General features: G+C 38.1%; 2 protein-coding genes across 2 annotated transcripts; both read left to right on the forward strand.

Annotated features, from left to right (window-relative positions):
* The first annotated feature begins 6,901 nt into the window (after positions 1 to 6,901).
* Positions 6,902 to 8,500, forward strand: LOC140746628 (uncharacterized). The gene has a single exon (XM_073078752.1). It carries the CDS (start codon positions 6,902 to 6,904, stop codon positions 8,498 to 8,500), a length of 1,599 nt encoding a protein of 532 aa, XP_072934853.1.
* Positions 8,501 to 9,582: 1,082 nt separating this feature from the next.
* On the forward strand, positions 9,583 to 10,212 carry LOC140746629 (uncharacterized). The gene has a single exon (XM_073078753.1). The coding sequence runs from the start codon at positions 9,583 to 9,585 to the stop codon at positions 10,210 to 10,212; it is 630 nt and encodes a 209-aa protein (XP_072934854.1).
* The last annotated feature ends 9,913 nt before the right edge of the window (positions 10,213 to 20,125 follow it).

A 20,125-nucleotide genomic window follows, 5' to 3' on the forward strand; every position in this document is an offset into this window, starting at 1 on the left:
TTAACATTTCCAACATACACACACTTATCTGCATGACTACTTTTGAAACCAATTTTCTTTAATAAACAATTAAATTTGTTGTTCCAGCACCTTGGTGCTTGTTTTAAACTATAAAGTGAGCGATTTAATTTACATACCATGTTAGGTGGTACATGCAAACCTTCCGGTGGTGTCATATATATGTTTTCTTGGATATCACCATATAAAAGTGCAGTTTTTACATCGAACTGCACTATTTCAAAGTCATGTTGAGCAGCTTCTGATAATAATATTCGAACTGAATCATATCTGACAGTGGGTGAGAATGTTTCAGTGAAGTCCACCCCTTCTCTCTGTCCACACCCTTTTGCACATAATCTGGACTTATAGAGTAGGCCCGATTCTCCTTCCTTTATTCTAAAGACCCACTTACAGCCAATAACCCGTACTCCTGGTGGTTTTTCAATAACCTCCCAAGTCTTATTATTGACATGTGCCTTCAATTCGTCTTCTATTCATAATGTCCACCTTTTATAATTTACATTATCAGGTGATGTTGCTTCACTGTATGTTTCCGGGAGCTCTAGCTCAGAATTTTCACCAGTACAAATGTAAGTGTTAGCTTCACAATTTCCAAATTTGGTTTTAGATCTTGTAGTCACATTTGTATTTAATTCTTTGAGATCAATCGATTCTTCCGGCTCATACAAACAACCTTCATCGGAATGATATTCATCACTTAATTCGAGTACTTCTGCTGTATTTTCCAATAATGTATCACTACTTTCATTATCAGTCTTTTTTGAGGTAGATTTTATTGGTGATTCTGTTAATGGCACCATGCTATAATCTCTTTTAATTGTGTTTTCCAGAAAGGTGACATCTCTACTAATCACTACTTTTCTTGTTAAAGGATCAATTAGTCGGTATCCCTTACTCTGTTCACTATACCCGATAAAAATAATTTTAGTTGCTTTAGAGTCCCATTTCTTAGATTTTTCTTTTGGCATATGCACCATTGCTTCAGATCCAAATATTCTCATGTGATTCATTTTTGGTACTTTGCCTGTCCACATCTTCTGGATTAGAGTATGCTAACGTCCTTGTTGGGCACCTATTTGTGACATAGGCTGCAGTCGACACTACTTCTGCCCAGTATTGTTTCTGCAAGGAAGCATTAATCATCATACATCTAGCTCTTTCTAATAATGTTCGGTTCATTCTCTCCGCCAACCCATTTTGTTGAGGAGTGTATGGAACAGAAGTTTGATGTGTGATTCCGGATTTTTTAAGATAAGTCTGAAATTCATTGCTCATATATTCTTTACCATTATCTGTACGGAGAATTTTTATAGTGGTACCAAGTTGATTTTCTGCCAAGGCTTTAAACTCTTTAAACTTATTAAAAACATCAGATTTATTAGTTAATAAATAAAGGAATACTTTCCTTGTAAAGTCGTCAATGAATGTAACAAAGTAGCGAGCCCCTCCAAGTGATGGTACCTCCATTGGTCCGTAAACATCTGAGTGTACCAATTCTAGTTTCTGTTTGGCTCGTGTACCTTCAGAAGAAAAGGAATTCCTGGTCTGTTTGCCTTGTACACATGTTACACAAATGGCTTTAGCTTCATTTTTGAATTTGACACCAAGGATATCTGATAATTTGCTTAAATCTTCAAAATTTAAGTGTGCCATTCTTTGATGCCACAAGAAAAAATCATCATCTTTAGTTGCAGATATGTATGCTTGAATACTGTGAGTATATAGCTTGTACATATTATTTACTAATTTAGCTGTAGTTACCAAATTATTATTTTTATTAAATATCATGCAGCCTTCTTTGGTAAACTGTACATTGCAGCCTTTTCTGATAATTTGACTAACTGATAGAAGGTTGGTGGCTAACTCCGGGACATATAAAACGTTTTCTACCTTAATCGTTTCTTTTTTTTTTTTATAATATAAGAGTAGCAGACGAGCATGCAGTCCACCTGATGGTAAGTGGCTACTGCCGCCCATGGACATCTGTAATAAACCCCAGATAGGATTAGATATTCCTACCTGAGGTCGGCCACAGATGCGCCGCTACCCCTGAGGACTAAGCTAGAATGCCTCGGAAAAGTCTTTCTCCCTTACCACACCCTTCAAACCGGAACACAGCAGCACCTAACACTGCAGTTATTAGGTAGAAATAGGTGTGTAGTAGTGTAGTGTAAGTGTAGGTGTGTGGTAGTTATTAGGTAGAATCTTGCCATTTTTGCCAACCACATTTAAATTTATCTTCCCACATGATTTCACACTTAGTTTCTTGTCGTCAGCTACCTTTATTGTATTAACAGGCGGTGTAATTTCATCATACAGCCATTCACGGTGCATTGGTAAATGCATTGAAGCTCCCGAGTCGATAAACCAGCTACTGTTATTATTTGTAGTTGTTGCAGAAAACACTGCGACATAACTGGAGTCATCATTTGACTTTTGATCTTTCTTCTTATTTCTGCAGTATTTACTAATATGCCCATATTTATTGCACACATAACACCTTGGACCTTTGTTTGTTTTATCTGTTTTATTTAGAGCTTGTTTAACATACTGCGTCTGATTTCGTTTTGTCTTATTAATATACATTGCAGTTGACTCAGAGTTTCTCACATCTTGAAGAAGCTTAGTCTTTACAGAATCTGCAGTAATTGCTACTCCGGAGCTCTCAAGGGCCATGATCATTGGTTGATACATCTCCGGTAAACCAGCCAGTAAAAGAGTTCCCAACCACTCATCGTTTACGAGAAAACCAATGTTCCTGAGTTTATGTGCTGATGACATAATTTTGTTGACATAGTCTTCTATATTCTGGCAATTATCTAATGACGTGGTAATCAGTTCTCGTAGAAGACCAACTCGACGTGTCAGTGCCTTATCATCAAATGCTTTGGCCAGATTTTCCCACACCTCTTTAGCAGTTTTAGCCTCTTGTATATGCACATAGTTAATTGGATTTACAAGGAGAATTATTTTCGATCTTGCTTTTGTGTCTAATTTGCTATCACATTTATCAGAAGTGATGCAACTCCATAATTCTTCGTGCTTGAGGTATGTTTGCACTGCAAACCTCCATGTAGGATAATTGTCTCTTCCTGTTAGCTTTTCAATCAGTGCCATCGTATTATTTGACGACATTTTGCTAATGAAGATTTTCGTCGCGTGTGTATAGGTTATCGGTACACCGGCTAACTTGCAATACTAAAGTTATTTTATTTCTCTGAAATAACACTTTACTTTGCAAATTTACTTTGAAATAAGCTAAAAACAGGTGGGCTGGGCCCATAACCTGTTGTGATTTTAAATAAAATAATGAATTACACTTTGCAAGTTAGTTTATTACGCAGTACGCAGTTACAGAGAGATCGAGAATGTCACAGATAATATAAAAGTTAGTGATGTGACCGTACAATAGTGAAGTAAAAGAAGCTATTTTATTAGAACATAGATATGTCAACAGTATGTAATATTTCAAGCTTAACTATATTTTTGCCAACCTTAAAATGTATGACGCGATTGTGCGTACTAATAGACCTTTTGGTAACAAAATATTTCAGTGTTTCCATACAAAATATAAAAAAAAATACATACGCATTTTTGTATGTAATATTTCAAGCTGCTGTCTCCTTCTGACGTCATTCCAATTAATGAGGTGTTTGTCGATTTTAACAGTTTGAATATTATGGTGAAAAATTATATCAGTGTTGTCATACAAAAGTTCATATGCATGTATTTTTGTATGTAATATTTCAAACTTGTATTCTTTTGATATCATTACAAAGTATGAGGTGTTTGTAGGTATTTATAGTCTGAAAAAAAATCATTTTGTTAAAAAAAAATATTAAAATTGTCAAACAAAAAAATATTTTTTCATACATATGCATTTTTGTATGCAATGTTTCAGGTTCTTCTCTCACTTTAATGACCACCACCACGATGACCGGCACCATTTTACATTTTTTCTTTGTATTTATTGTAAGGTCACATTTATTATTATACCTTACAGCGTTAGTTCAACATTATAAAAATAAATTAAATTAAAATTAGTTTAAAACCTTTCACTCGAAAAATAATGCTGGCCACATACTTAATTGGCTGTAACGCTGTACTCGTGATTAAAAAAAAACAAAAGGGTATTATGGCGGGAAACGCCAGATGTCAAGGACGATGTTTGTGGAGGTCTTGGAATTAAATAAAAATAATTAGCTTGATTCAAGCCTTTCATTGGAGACACCCCCAACAATTTAGCCAGTGGGATCGCCTGCGTAAGACTGCGTAAGTTAATTTATTGGATATATTTAAATACAACAAATTAAGAATCGATACAAATGTTGGTTGATACAGATTGTCTTAAGTTTGCTATCTGAGTTTAATAGGCATGTAGTAGCCTAGCCGGCCGTTTTACAGGAATTTGATTGGGTCAAATATTTGTGTTTTCATTTTACCTTATTTTGATATAAATCATAAGATAACTATATTAGAAGTTCTTACTTACACAGTCGAGATATAAAATGGCAGTACCGTTGTTATGAGCAAATGTTATATTTGTTTAGAAGAACTTTAATGTTATAAGGCAACTTTTGCGGGCTTCAAATTATTAATATTTTGTCATACATTTAACACTTAACGTTTCGGAGTATGTGTTAAATATTTATACGTATATTACGAATAATTATAACTGTCCGATCCTTATTTGTTTATTAGTTAGTGCAAATTAAACCATCAGAGTGAACACACGTCTCCTTTTATTCCACACCATCCGTACAAGTAAAATACAACCTTAGTGCATTGAACATATGGCCTATAACGAGCCGGATCGATACAACGGATGGGCATTTGTAAGGCGACGTCGCGAGACAATAGGCAGCCGCATTCCTCAGATAAGAAGGGTCTTGTTTACTTCAATATTAATTACGAACAGTTTTTTGTGCATAATATCGCCATTTTACGACGGGGACTTTGTTCTGTTTTACCTGACACGTGCTGCGTTTTATTAAGAAGATAAATATCATTAACTATGTCTCAAGAAAGAATTCAAACTACTGCGGAACAAGATAGATGTTTATCTACATTGCATGACATCGCGAATATAATACAAAAGACGCAGATTAATTTGAAGAAGTGTCCAAAACAAAGATTAACGAAGGGTTATGTACAAGCAAGATTAAAAAGTCTGGAAGATTATTGGAGTACATTCAAGCAAGCTCACAACAACCTTACATTATGCACGCCGCGGGAACAGAAGAGTATGCTGCCTTATTTTTTGAATGAAGACTTTTACCAAGTGGAAGATCTATATCTGGTGTTACAAGCGGATTTAACGGATCATTTATTAAAATTGGAATCGACGAATACCAGTAATACGTCAACAGTAAGTAATGATACTCAGCCATTAGCTGCATCGCCGTTAGCCACTTTACCACGCATACAGCTACCTGTGTTCTCGGGGAAATATGAGGATTGGCCTTCCTATCAGGATTTGTTTACAGCTCTTGTCCACAATACAAATCTTAGTAATGTTCAAAAATTACATTATTTAAAAACAAGTGTGTCTGGGGAAGCAGAAATGTTATTGAGGCATATACAAATATTGGATAATAATTATTTACAAGCTTGGGAGTTACTTAAGGGACGTTTTGGTAATAAAAATATGATTTTAAATGCTATTCTAAAAAGATTGTTTGGTCAAAAAAGGGTTACTAATCAGACTTCTATTCAAATTAAAAATATTTTAGATACAACGGCGGAATGTATAAATAATTTTATTAATTTAAAAATTAACACCGACTCTTGGGATCCCATAATAATATTTCTAGTTAGTCAGAAATTGGACCCGGAGTCATTGAAGGACTGGGAGGAGTTTATTTACAAAAATCAATCGGATGAACTACCTACCTGGGATATGTTGAAAGGGTTTCTAGAAGCCAAGTTCCGTACACTTGAATTGGTGGCACCAACATCGGTATATACAAGGGACAAAATTCAAACACAAAAATTATTTCATACTACTACTGAAACTGGAAAACATCACGCCGCTGTAACAACACAACATACATGCAGTTATTGCCAAAACAATCATCACATATTCCAATGCAAAGATTTTTCGAAATTACCTGTGGAGCAGCGACAAGATTTTGTAAAAACACAAAGGTTATGCTATAATTGCCTCATACCTAATCACAATGCGTTTAAGTGTAAACAAACAACATCCTGTAGAATTTGTAAAAGGAAACATCACTCTTTGCTACACCACTCCAGAGACGTAAAGGAAACTTCACAACCAGCAGTATCAATAGAGCCATGTATTACAACTGCACATGTTTCTCACAATCCCGGACATCAAGTGTTACTAGCCACGGCACAAGTTGAGGTTTCTTCGAGTTATGGACACAAACACCTACTTCGTGCTTTGATTGATCAGGGATCTGAAGCATCATTCGTTTCTGCTAGGGTTGTCGACCTTTTAGGTTTATCAAAAACGAATATTGATGGTATTGTTTCTGGAGTTGGAGAAGGAAGTCGAATATCAATAAAACATTGTGTTGACCTAACAATTACGTCGCGATTTAATGCAAACGATGGTATACCAGTTAAAGCTTACGTGCTGAAAACTATATCCAGTAAGCTACCCTCGAAACACATCACGACGAATTTACAGCTTCAAACTTTACAATTGGCTGACCCTACATACAATACACCGGGTAAGATAGATATGTTGCTCGGGGCTGACGTCTTTTGTAAGATTATAGAAGATGGTTTGCTTAAGATTAATGAAGGACTAGTGGCTCAGAAAACAAGTTTGGGGTGGATGCTATCAGGTAAAAGGGAAAACAAGGTAGAAGGAAAAAACTAACACAATGTAATTACACTACATATAACTAGAATGGTTGAAGAAGACAATAATATGTTGAGAAGGTTCTGGGAAGTAGAAACAGACTTATACAACAAGAAGAAGGTATTTACAAAAGAGGAAGAGATGTGTGAAGATTTATACATAAATACAACTGAAAGAGACGCTAGTGGAAAATATATAGTTCACCTGCCATTAAGATACAGTATTGAGAAAACAGTCAACTTGTGTAAAGATACAAAGGAACAAGCAATACGAAGATTTCAATGTTTAGAGAGAAAATTCGCAAAATCTGAAATGTTGAAAAATGAGTACACGAAGGTAATAAATGAATACAAGGAGATGGGTCACATGAAGAAAACTGATATAACAGATGACACTAACGCGATTTACTTACCACATCACGCAGTGATTCGTGAGGACAAGGAGACAAGTAAGGTGCGAGTAGTTTATGACGCGTCCGCAAAGGGATCAAATGGTTATTCTCTTAATGACTGCATGATGGTTGGACCTGTTTTACAACTTGATCTCCGAAGCTTAATAATAGCGTGGCGAACTCATAAAATATGTATAGTAGGAGACATTGTAAAAATGTACCGAATGATTAATATGACTACTGAACACACAAATTTACAACTTATTGTCTGGCGAGATAGCCCTAATAAGGAACTTGAAAGCTACAATCTAACAACTGTAACATTTGGCACGGCCGCCGCTCCGTATCTTGCAGTGCGTACGATGCACCAGCTGGCTGATGACGAAGCAAAGGACTATCCTGATACTGCTCATGTAATAAAAACTGGTTTTTACATGGATGACTTAATGATAGGACATGAAAATGTTGAAGATGCAAAGAAGATGTGTAGTGAAATTAAAATGATATTAAAAAGGGGAGGATTTGAAATGCAAAAATGGTCAAGTAATTCTGAAGAAGTATTAGAACATCTACAAGAGGAGGAAACAAAGAATACAGTAGAGATTAAACTTGATAAAATCATTAGAATACTATGTTTAACATGGGATAGAAAGGATGATGAATTTAAAGTTACAGTAAACTTACCGGAAATGAGATATCCTATAACGAAGAGGTCTGTTTTGTCGGATGTTGCCCGTTTGTTCGACCCATTTGGATGGTTGGCACCAGTTGTTATAAGTGCGAAAATATTTATTCAAAAATTATGGCTTTGCAGCCTAGGTTGGGATGACGAATTACCAACTAATTTGAAAGAAGAGTGGAAAAGCTATAGAGAAGATTTAGTACATTTGCAAAACATTAAAGTACCTAGGTGGTTTAAAACAACGTCTGAAAATTATAGCGACGTAACACTGCATGGTTTTGCAGATGCTTCTACTCAAGCATATGCAGCTGTGATCTACTTAAGGATAGCAGAAGGCAATCAAGTCCATATAATTATGATAGCATCGCGCACCAAGGTTGCACCATTAAAACAGTTATCGGTACCTAAATTGGAACTGTGTGCTGCGGTACTTCTTGTCGAACTCATAAATGATGTGGTGGAGATTTTAAAAATATCAAACGATAAAATATTTGCATGGACGGATTCGATGGTGGTGTTATCTTGGCTGCAATCACAACCAACGATTACGTTGGCGCACATTTGTGGCCAATAGAGCAGCAGAAATAACTAGTACCCTAAGCAACGATAGGTGGAGACACGTTCGGTCCGCCGACAATCCAGCTGATATCTCAACGAGATGTATTAAATCAAGCGAGTTAGCAAGACATAAAACATGGTGGACTGGACCTACATGGCTCAAAGAAGACATTTCTGTTTTTAATTTATCTAACACAGATATACCACAAACACAGTTAGAATCAAAAATTACATGCAACTTAGTATTAGAAGAGCAGCCAATTTGGGAAAGATTTTCAACATTATCTAGGATGAAACGTGTATTAGCATATTGTAAAAGAATGTTTAAAAGAGATAAATTAGAATCTAAACAAAAACATTTGCAACCAAAGGAACTGGAAAGTATATTAGAAGAATGTATAAAATATTACCAAAATTTAGTATATGGAAATGAAATTGAAGAAATTAAGAAGAAAGGAAATGTAAAGAAAAGAAGTTCGCTTATCAGTCTTTCACCATTTTTAGATAGCAAAGGGATCCTTAGAGTAGATGGTAGACTTCAGAATTCGTCACTTTCAGAATTAACAAAACACCCAATTATTATTCCTGCCAACCAGCATATTACAAAACTGCTTATAAATGAAGCTCATATAAGAACACTTCATGGGGGTATTCAGTTAATGATGTCGTATTTAAGAACAGGGTATTGGATAGTAGGGTTAAAATCTAGTGTCAAAAAATGTATTCGTAACTGCAAAACTTGTATTGTGGATAGGGCTAAAACAAAATATCAACTGATGGGTCAGCTGCCAGCCGCCAGAGTTAATCAACATCGAGCATTTCTAAATAGTGGAGTTGATTATGCCGGGCCTGTATGGATAAGATCTTCCAAGGGTCGCGGACATCATGGTTCTAAAGGCTACATTTGTTTATTCGTATGCATGTCAACGCGCGCAATACACCTAGAGGCAGTTACAGATCTTACGTCACAAGCTTGCTGCATTCCGGAGATTCGTGGCTCGTAGAGGGTACTGTCAACATCTGTGGAGTGACAATGGAACTAATTTCGTGGGAGCCGCAAAGGAGTTACGGGATTTGTTTCGAGCTGGTAAAGACAACATGGTCAAAGAAGTGGCTGAAATCCTGGCCAATGATGGAACAACTTGGCACTTTATACCACCGCGAATGCCGACCTGTGGCGGTTTGTGGGAAGCCGGTGTCCAATCAGCGAAGAGACATTTGACCAGAGTAAATAAAGACACCAAGTTGACATATGAGGAAATGGCCACCCTTCTGGCACAGATTGAAGCATGCCTCAATTCGCGCCCCCTCTGTCAAGTAGACAACACAACAGAAGATATTCTCACGCCAGGTCACTTTCTAGTTGGCGAGCCATTAGTCAGCGTTCCAGATCTGAATTATGAAGGCAAAAATATTAATTTGCTAACCAGGTGGCATTTGATTCAGAAGTTAACTCAACATTTCTGGCACAAATGGCAGGCTGAGTATCTTAACACTCTACAACAACGCCACAAATGGCAAAGGTCACACTCATCACCTGCAGTTGGAGATATTGTTATCGTGAAGGATGAGGTTCTGCCTCCTACAAAATGGTTACATGGAAGAATCAAATATCTACACCCTGGCAAGGATAACCTTGTGAGAGTCGTAACCATACAATGCAAGGGAGATCACGAGTTAAAGAGACCGTTGTATAAGATTATACCGCTTCCAAAAGATTTTGAGTAAATACTTCACGGTGGGCGGTAACAATGATTGTGCATGTCATAAAATGTCAATTGTAAAGGTTTTATGTTTAAAAATGTAAATGTGTAAAAGGTCAGAATATAAAAATCAATATCAAATATGTATAACGAAATCAGCAATGAATAAATTAATTAAAAAATGTCATTAGTTAAAAATCATGTTTGATGATTGTTAAAGGTTAAAAAGGTTAAAATACAAAATAAATACAGTCCATTTAAATGTTCGAAGGAGCAATTGGAACTATTAATGTATAGTGTTAATGTCTGGCATATTGTAATTTCATACAGTTTATGTTTCTACTTTTGTATAAAAACTGTAGTTTTTGGTGGGCGGTATGTCCGATCCTTATTTGTTTATTAGTTAGTGCAAATTAAACCATCAGAGTGAACACACGTCTCCTTTTATTCCACACCATCCGTACAAGTAAAATACAACCTTAGTGCATTGAACAATAACAGTCCTGTATTAGTACTAGGGCTTATTGTGCGGATAATATTCGAAAGTAATTATTGTTTTTTAAAGTTATCTATGTTATATTATTTAACATTATATTATCCGTATAATAATAATAAAGGGATTAGGTTATTGAAATTTTGTTCTATTTGCGTTATTACTAAGTGTCCATTACGTTACTTACAATTGGAAAAGTATGGTTACAGCTTGTACTTACTTACATTTTTGACGTGACAACGTCTTAAATTAGGTTGCGGCTGGGAGTCACTTATGAAAAAGTGTAACGCCCGGTAACGTTACGATGAGTCACCGAACGAGAGAGAGGCCCGCCGAATGCCTTGCGTCTCTCTCCCACTCAACTATGATCGGTCTGCCGCGCGCGCAGCACTAGAGACTAAACAAAATATATTTCTATAGTTAAAATTTGTGCAATTCTTATTTTCATTCAATTCCTTGTTCCTATTGTGCAATTTAATTATATTCATATCAATAAATATTCTACCGAGAAAAAGACGTTGTCACGTAAAATCTTCGCCCGTAAAACCGACTTTACAGGCAACCATTTTTTTAAATAAAATTAACTGCAAGTTTTATTTTTGTTTTCATGTTTATATTGGATCAAACAATGGAGAATACCTGTGGTCTTTGGAATGTAATAATAATGGACTGGGCATTCAACACTAAAGTATTTAAATCACTTGTTACCATTTCGGATTTATTTATGACTTGAGTTTTTGAGCATTCTATTTATTTGAGTTAAATTGTTTGTGGCTTACATATATGAATTTTACTCGTGATTATTCTTTTTGGAGTGTAGCCCTACCATGCACATAGTAGGAAGGGACGTAAGATGTTAGATTCTCTTCTTACGTAATAATTTATAATTATTTATTAACAGACACAGAGAAACAGATCATGTGGAAGTTGTATGTACTCAAGTAAAGGATATAAAATGTAACAATCTTCTACATTTTTGTGAGTTATTAAAGAGGGTTAAAATATAAGATTTACTAAAGAAGGACCATAATCTATGATGTATATTTGAACATTTTCATGGTGCCGTAATGACATTTGACCATTTTCGTATTAATCAACTGCCAACACTGGCATAAAGATTTTTTTCATGATTTTCACTTTTTGAATAATTGAGGGAGAACCGTTGACAGAGGATAAACTTTTTACTTAAAATGATCGTTACGTAAAAAATACAATATTCAATGTTGCCATAATCAAAAGAAATGTTTTCATACAAATGCATTTTCAACAGGATTATCGAATGTTTCAGACTGTTTCCACCATTTGACATCATTTTTTTGTATGAGGCGCTTAATGGTACTTAGGTACGAGTATATACTGTACAAATGTGTGAAAAAATATTTCAGTGTTGCCATAGGAAAAAAATATGCACTATGCATATGTTATCTCTTTTTTTGGGAAGCGTATATGCTGTAAACATCATATTTTTAACTCATTGTTACTTTAAAAAGCTATAATCCGATGAGTTTATTTTTTTTTAAATGCTGTAAGTTGTGGCATAAACAAAATTAATATTAAAATAAAAAGACGTATTTAGGGATCTGGTCTAAAACTAAAACACTTTAAAATCTTACTTTATTTTTTATTGCAGGTAATGAAAATGTAATTCTTTAACGTTTTAAATATAATTGAAATGACTTAAGAAAAAAATCGTACATTATAACGGGATCTTAAAAAACTGAGATCGTAATTTTAAATAATTTTCACTTAAACGTTATTATTAAACTTTTCTGATTTTTTAACGCCTCAACTCAACTCATAAAACCTTTCATCTCATCATTGGTTAATTTGTCTCTAGCGTTATCACTCTTTTTACACATCAATATCGTCATTATCTTCACTCTACCACCTTTATGCCGATGATCTACAGATTTACTACAAATGCCCATCTCAGGACTTACCAAATGCCATCGGTGTTATAAATGCGGATCTGACTTCTATCTCAAACTGGTGCCAACTACATGGACTGAAAGTAAATGCTGAAAAAAACCAAGCCATTGTCATCGGTAGCTCAAGATTACTGCAAAAGATTGATCTTGCTACCTTACCTCCAATCTTGTTCGATGGTGTCCAAGTTCCTCTAAAGGACACGGTAAAAAATTTGGGCATTTACTTGGATAGCTGTCTCTCTTGGACTCCTCAGATCAACGAGGTCAGTAGGAAAGCATTTTTGTCTTTGGGATCACTCCGGAGGCTCCGCAACTTTTTACCAATTTCGACCAAAATCTCGCTGTCTATGTCATTATTGCATCCTATCCTTGACTATGCAGATGTTTGCTATCTAGATCTAACCGAGGAGCAACTTAATAAGCTTGAGCGTATTCAAAATTTGTTTATCAGATTCATATTTGGAATTCGCAAGTATGATCACATTTCAGAGTATCGAAAGAAACTCAAGTGGCTCCCAATCCGTCTTCGTCGGAATACTCATATTCTTTCTGCTTTGTACTGCGTCTTGTTTAATTCAAACAGTCCCAATTACCTAAAGGATCGATTTCATTACCTGCATCTCTCTCACAACACACGCTTCCTTCGTTCCAATGAAAATCTATCACTTTCAAATCCTTGTTCTTCATCCTTCTTCGGTAGATCCTTCACTGCAGTGGCTGTGCGCCTATGGAATTCCTTACCACTTGTTATCCGTCGGGCACAGTCACTAGATTCTTTTAAAAGACAAGTGAAGGAATTCTACTTGACACGTTAACCTGCTGCATATATAATATTTATTATTATTATTTGTATGTATGTACTTTATCGTTCTTTCCTATTCTCCGTATTACCACTATTTTTATCCCTTACTTTCTTCACCTTCTACACTAGCTGCTGATATGTTCAAAGATAATTTTCGAGTCGGTATGTATTACATTTGTACACCCCTACCTGTATTTCTTGCATATATATTGTTTTCTTTCAACAACTCTAAGGTTGTCTGGAAGAGATCGCTTTTAAGTGATAAGACCGCCTGTTGTACCGTTCATTATGTTTGTGTATATTTTTCATGTATTCTTTGGTGTACAATAAAGCATTTTTGTATTGTATTGTATTGTATCAACATCTTCCTCGTCTGTTTCTTCTAAACAATATTTTTACTTTAGTACAAGGCTTTATCAGTCCTCCTGATGGTAAGTGGCTACTGTCTGGACTGTATGTTCGTCTGCTACTCCTATATTACATAAAAAGGTACCTATAATACTTCCCTCAAGATACACCTTTTTTTTGTTGACAAGAGGGGAAACCTTCAAAAGGTACCCTATGCCGTGGGAGCGACACTGGGTTATGTGGGATTCTTACCGCACTAAAACCCCCCCGGTAGTTATCCTCGGCGGCAAAGGAACGCAACCGGAGTCTTCTTAGCGGGTTGCCCCGTCGGGCTCTGTCCAGGTGAGCATGACGCTGACCACTTGGTGTGGCGTGCACGACGGTATGCGACCACACATACTGCCGTCCTTCCCTGGGTAGTTGCCCGGGTGATTCCAGCTCTCACTTTTGCCACCCGCAATCCCGGAAGCCCCTTTTAGTCGCCTCTTAAGACAGGCAGAGGATACCGTAACCCTATTCTGGTCCCAGAACTACGGGAACAGATGGGCGTTATCTACGCCCACGGCGACTCCTCCTCCGAGCTGTGCGCTCCCTAGCTCGCTCGGATTCTTCCTTCGTGGACATGACAATGTCGCAGGTGATCATGTTATATCTTGGAGCTATCCAACAATGGCGCTGGAGACAGGTCCGGTCCCACTTTTGACACGAGGATCCGCCGCTGAGACTCCCACGCTGGGCAGTACTGCAGCGTGTGCTATGCGGAATCCTCGTAGGGCCGTCATCTCCCTCTATCCTGTTTAGATACTCACCGAAACGGTTGTGTATTTTTTGGGGTTTTCACCAGACTTATATCTTAACATCTGAAACCAGCAGCTGAACGTTAATTCAAAAGCACGAAAACGTTTGAGGAGACAAATAACATTACGTGGCGGTCACCCATCCATGTACTGACCACAAATTTAACCTACTCAACCCTGTTAATATACAATTATTTTTAACTTAATAAAAGTAAATTATTTGTGCTTGCGCATATATTCAATATTAAACTCCTTAATCCTGATGATACAGGGATACCACCTGTCTATTCGGCCATTTAGCGCTCATTTTTTTACACTTCACAATATGGGAGTAGTCTGTTACTCCCATATTGTGAAGTGTAAAAAAATGCATGCAGTCCACCTGATGGTGGGTGGCTATTACCTATGGACGTCTGTAATCAACCTCAGATAGGATTATATATTCCTACCTGGAATCGGTCACAGATGCGCCGCTACCCCTGAGGACTAAGCTGGAACGTCTCGGAAACGTATGTCTCCCTTACTTACACCCTTCAAACCAGAACACAGCAGCGCTTAACACTGCTGTTATGAGGTCTAACCACAAAATGCTCTACCACCTTCAATCACTATATATATTTAAATCATGATAAAAAATAATCTTTTACTTTTGTAACATTAGTACAGAAAAAGATAGTAGGTATATATAATTTGTTAGGTTAGGTTAGGTTGAAACATGAAAGAAAATATAACACAAGTCATTTAATTAAAAAATCAAAAATACGAATGCACTAAAAAGGCTGAAGTAGAACTTTTTTAAAACGAGTTACTATTTCGCGAAAAAAAATCACAATTTATGCTCCATAAAATATATAACTTCAGTAATTCAAAGTTCCAAACATTATTTTACTTCGTTTAGGGGTAGAATTTCATTATTTTTTTCCCAGCAAACCAGATACAAAATTTCATACCGTTTGCTTCAAAATTGACGGTTGTTCAAATGAACTTTCAACCCCGATTTTATCCTCTACGGGGTTGGCAAGGAGATAAATGGGTATGTCCTTGTTCCTATCCAGGAAGCCAAATACTAAATTTTATAATAGTTGCTTCAAAATTAGAGGATTTAAAAAAAAACTGACATGACTGCCTATTTTACCCTCTTAGGGGTAGAATTTTCAAAAGGCCTTCCTTAGTACTTATTAACGCTACATAGAGAACCTATGTGCAAAATGAACTCTATGGTCCGTGGTTTCAACTGTACGTTGATTTCCGAAAAATGAATTAGTCATTTAGTTAGTCAGTCAGTTAGTCACCTTGCTGTTTTATATATATACAAATATGTTTTTATAATATCCGTTTAATTTAATTTCATTTGATACCCTGCTCGATAGGTTCGGTTAACTTTATTTTTTAAATGTGTTACTATTTCGCGCCAAAAGTCCGCCAATGTGATTTTTTCTTTCTAACACCTATCTAAGGACACTCGGGTCATTGAGACGAATATAATGATACCTTAACCCTCGAAATTTAAATCTCCAAAAGAACGCAACCGAAGTCTTTTTAGCGCGTTGCCTTGTCGGGCTCCGTCCAGGTGAGCACACGTACTGCCGTCCTTCCCGAAATCGTTGCCCGGGCGGTTCGAGTTCTCACTTTTGCCCCCCGCAACCCTGGAAGTCCTTTTAGTCGCCTCTTAAGCAAGGCAGAGGATACCGTAACCCTATTCTGGTCCCGGAACTACAGGGACAGATGGGAGTTATGTATGCCCGCGGCGACTCCTCCTCCAAGCTGTGCGCTGGCTCGCTCGGCGATCATGCCGTCCCAGGCTTTGCTACGCTTAACTATAACTCCAATAATGGTGCTGGAGACAGGTCCGGTCCCACTTTTGTCAAGAGGAACCGCCGCTGAGACTCCCACGCTGGGCAGTACTGCAGTCGTTATGTAGACGACACCCTAATGACTGTCTGTAGCGGAAACCATAGGGATGCTTTCCTGCGCGTCACCGCTTGCACGGTATTCATAGTGGGCCGCATACGGCGGTTGTGTTTAAAAATCTTGAAAAATCCGAAACTGTACTTCATGGCAATCATGGCGATGCTTCATGGCCCTCGGAAGGCGCCGCCCCAGGATGCTTATATCGTCGTCTCCGGAGTTCGTATCGATGTGAGGCCGTTGCGAACGTATCTGGGATTTATCTTGGATAGCCGGTGAAATGTCGGACCCCGCTTTGGATGACCCTCAGCGCCTGAGGTCGGCGGCGACCTTGGGTAGATTTTTTGCCTTATCTCATGTGAGGCAGCCTACGTGTTGGCGGGAAGTTTGCTCTGGGATTTGGGAGCGATGACCTTTTCGTCGCTACGTTATTGGCGCGAGGAAACACACCAATCCTGGAGCCGCCCGCCCGTGCGACAGGAACTGGAGAGACACGGAGCTGAGCTGCGCCAATGGGTTACCGAGACGTGGAACTCAAGGTTGGTGCATCCTAGAGCTGTCCTGAGGACTATTGAGGCAATTCGTGCGTTATTGAGAAGTGGTTATGTAAGCGCGAGGGCGTCCTGTCTTTCCGGCGGACACACGTGCTCTAGGTATATGGTTGTTTCTGGAATTGTTTGTGCTGGATCGGGCGGGTGTCGACGGCCAGATGCCATCACTGTAACGATTACCTCGAAGAGACCCTAGCACACGCTAGAGGTAGTGCTGGTGGTTCGCGCTATGGTTAGAAGTGTCTGGTTGCTGGGTCGTGAACGTAATGCTAATGCTTTCTCGTGAACCGTCTCTGAACGTCCAGAGGAACGCCGCGGAGTTTTAATTGGTAAGGGTCTGACATACCACTGTTCCCCCGATCTTTTGATCTGATATGCAAGAATCCTCATGGATGCTCTTCTGGATTTCTCCGCGTTAAAAAAAATGTGTAGAAGCAATAATTTTAAATATACCTACCTAGCACTTTTTGCCATTAATAGCTTAAATTTTTACAATTTTTTACTAAACAAAGACTGTAATTATAATATTCAATTTATACCTAAACTGCTACTTATTTTTAATAATCAAATGTACTTTAATGAACACCTTACACGTCCTGCTACTTCGCCTACCGCTCGGCAAATGGAACATTTTCGTCGCCTCCGTCAAAAGGGCGCGAGCACACGTAGTAACATTTAAAATTATTGTAAATGTTGTAAAACTTAAATATTGGATGCCTTTAAAATGTTGTAAGATATGTTTTTGTGTCCATTACAAGTGATTAGTATTAGTTTTTATGTCCATATTTATATGTGTGTGTCCATTACAAGATTAAAAGTTTAGTGATTTGTTTTACATAATTAAGGATTTAAATATGACATATTTGTATTATTTATACCATATAAACGCTGTAACTATACTTCGCCTTTAAATCTCATACCGCGTAAATACTGTAACTGAGCTGGGACTAAAATTCTTAGACCGCGAAAACGCTGTAACCCGTGTTGTGTTTAAATGTTTTGATAGTGAAATTAGTGTAACAGGCGCAGTACAATAAAACGAAGGACTTATACAGGGTTACTGCAATTTAAGGTCGAAAAAAAATAGTATATTACAATACGAGGACGAAAAATTTTTTTCTGACAAGTGTGAGTTTGCAGGCCGAGCCGCAGGCGAGGACTGCAATCACACGAGTCAGAAAAACATTTTTCGTCCGCGTGTTGTATAAAATTTTATATTACGGGGTCGGAAATGGGGGTTTTGCGCACGCGAAGCGCGCGTAAAACGTCCATTTACGCACGCCGTGATATAAACAAATTTTTCATCGAAATTATCGCTGTAAATTAATTAAAAATGCTCTTAGAGCTACGAGAGTTGGATCATTCAACGCAGAAAAAAATTCTGATTCCAAATATGTACGACTATATAACGTATTTTCGGATTTTTTAGAGTTACAGCAATTATGCATTCCTGCGTCGATATGCACTATTTTAAGTAATATTTCATGTTGTCTATTTTTGAACACCTAATGTATGACGCGTTTGTATGCACTAAAAGACAACACATTTTGGTAAAAAAATATTTTAGTGTTGCCATACAAAAAATAACAATTTTTATAAATAGGTATTTTTGTATGTTATATTTCAAGCTGTTGTCTCCTTATTATGTTTTTATAAGTATGGCTTAGAGACAAGAAATTCACGACCCAAATTCTTGGTATTCTGCAAATACGAGTATTAACTCATATCTTTTCCAAAGGGCCCCAAAAATTAACAAACTTTCAATAAATATATAGAAACAAAAAAAGGTTGAGCCGTGTGGTGCCGGCTGCGAATAGCACCACTCCCTCTCTTCCCGTTTATGTCGTAAGAGCCGACTAAGGGACAAAACCAGGAGATGGGCAGCAGCGTCTCTCTGTGAATTTACCACCATACTGCGGTCACCAACACGCACAGCCAAGCGCGGTGACTATGGCAACAACCCCCTAATGGCAGCTGCAACAAAACCCCGGCCCCCAGTCCCCGGCAGCCCCGCTATTCCTGGCTACGGTAGCGGTCACGGTTACGGCGGGGCAGGGGGTGCTAAGAATCTCCGGCAGAGATCGGGCTACCTTAAACGACGACTGCTGCACCTGGCAACATATAACACCAGGACTCTGAGGAACGATGAGAAGATATATGAGCTGGAAGAAGAGATAGGCAAGTTAAACTGGAGTATTATAGGGTTGTCTGAAGTCCGAAGACAGGGGGAGGACTCGACGATCCTAAAATCCGGTAACTTGCTCTATCACCGGGAGGGCGAACATCTGTCCCAAGGTGGTGTCGGGTTTATCGTCAACAAGTCCCTCGTCAACAACATAGTGGAGATCAAGAGTGTGTCGCCAAGGGTAGCATACCTTATACTCAGAGTATCTAAAAGATACTCGCTGAAGGTCATACAGGTATATGCGCCGACATCGACACACTCCGACGACGAGGTTGAGGTTATGTATGAGGACATATCAAAAGCCATATATACCTCAAAATCGTACTTCACGGTTGTGATGGGGGACTTCAATGCAAAACTAGGTGTCCAATATGGCGATGAGTCGAAGGTGGGGCCTTTTGGATTTGGTCATCGGAACCATCGAGGCCACTTGCTGGCTAACTTTTTGGAAAAAGAAGGATTCTATATGATGAACTCCTTTTTCAAGAAGAAGCCCCAGAGGAAGTGGACCTGGATGAGTCCCGATGGTACTACCAAAAACGAGATTGACTTCATACTGGCGGACAAACGGCATATATTTAACGATGTCTCTGTGATCAATAGGCTTACAACCGGAAGCGATCACCGGATGGTTAGAGGCACGTTAAATATCCAAGTCAAGCTGGAACGGTCCCGCCTTATGAAGTCGATACTTCGTCCAACACCTTGCCAGGTCCAGGGCTCTGAAGACTTTCGACTCGAGCTCGATAATCGTCTGCGATGCCTAGAACATTGCGTAGATGTTGACGATATCAACACCAAGTTGGTAGAAACTGTCCGTGAGGTGGGGTTGAAGTACTACCAGACCGCCTCCAAAAGAGCAACTCAAAGGCTCTCAGCCCATACACTCGGACTTATGGCAGAGCGGCGGGCAATGTGTGTGCAGT

Source organism: Epargyreus clarus, unplaced genomic scaffold, assembly GCF_041222505.1.
Source record: "Epargyreus clarus isolate Ecla_fem2 unplaced genomic scaffold, WU_Ecla_fem_2.2 ptg000013l, whole genome shotgun sequence".
Taxonomy (NCBI): domain Eukaryota; kingdom Metazoa; phylum Arthropoda; class Insecta; order Lepidoptera; family Hesperiidae; genus Epargyreus; species Epargyreus clarus.

What these genes read in the sequence shown, in the direction of transcription:
- LOC140746628 (XM_073078752.1), top strand. Translation starts at nt 6,902, where the DNA reads ATGGTTGAAGAAGACAATAATATGTTGAGAAGGTTCTGGGAAGTAGAA.
- LOC140746629 (XM_073078753.1), top strand. Translation starts at nt 9,583, where the DNA reads ATGGTCAAAGAAGTGGCTGAAATCCTGGCCAATGATGGAACAACTTGG.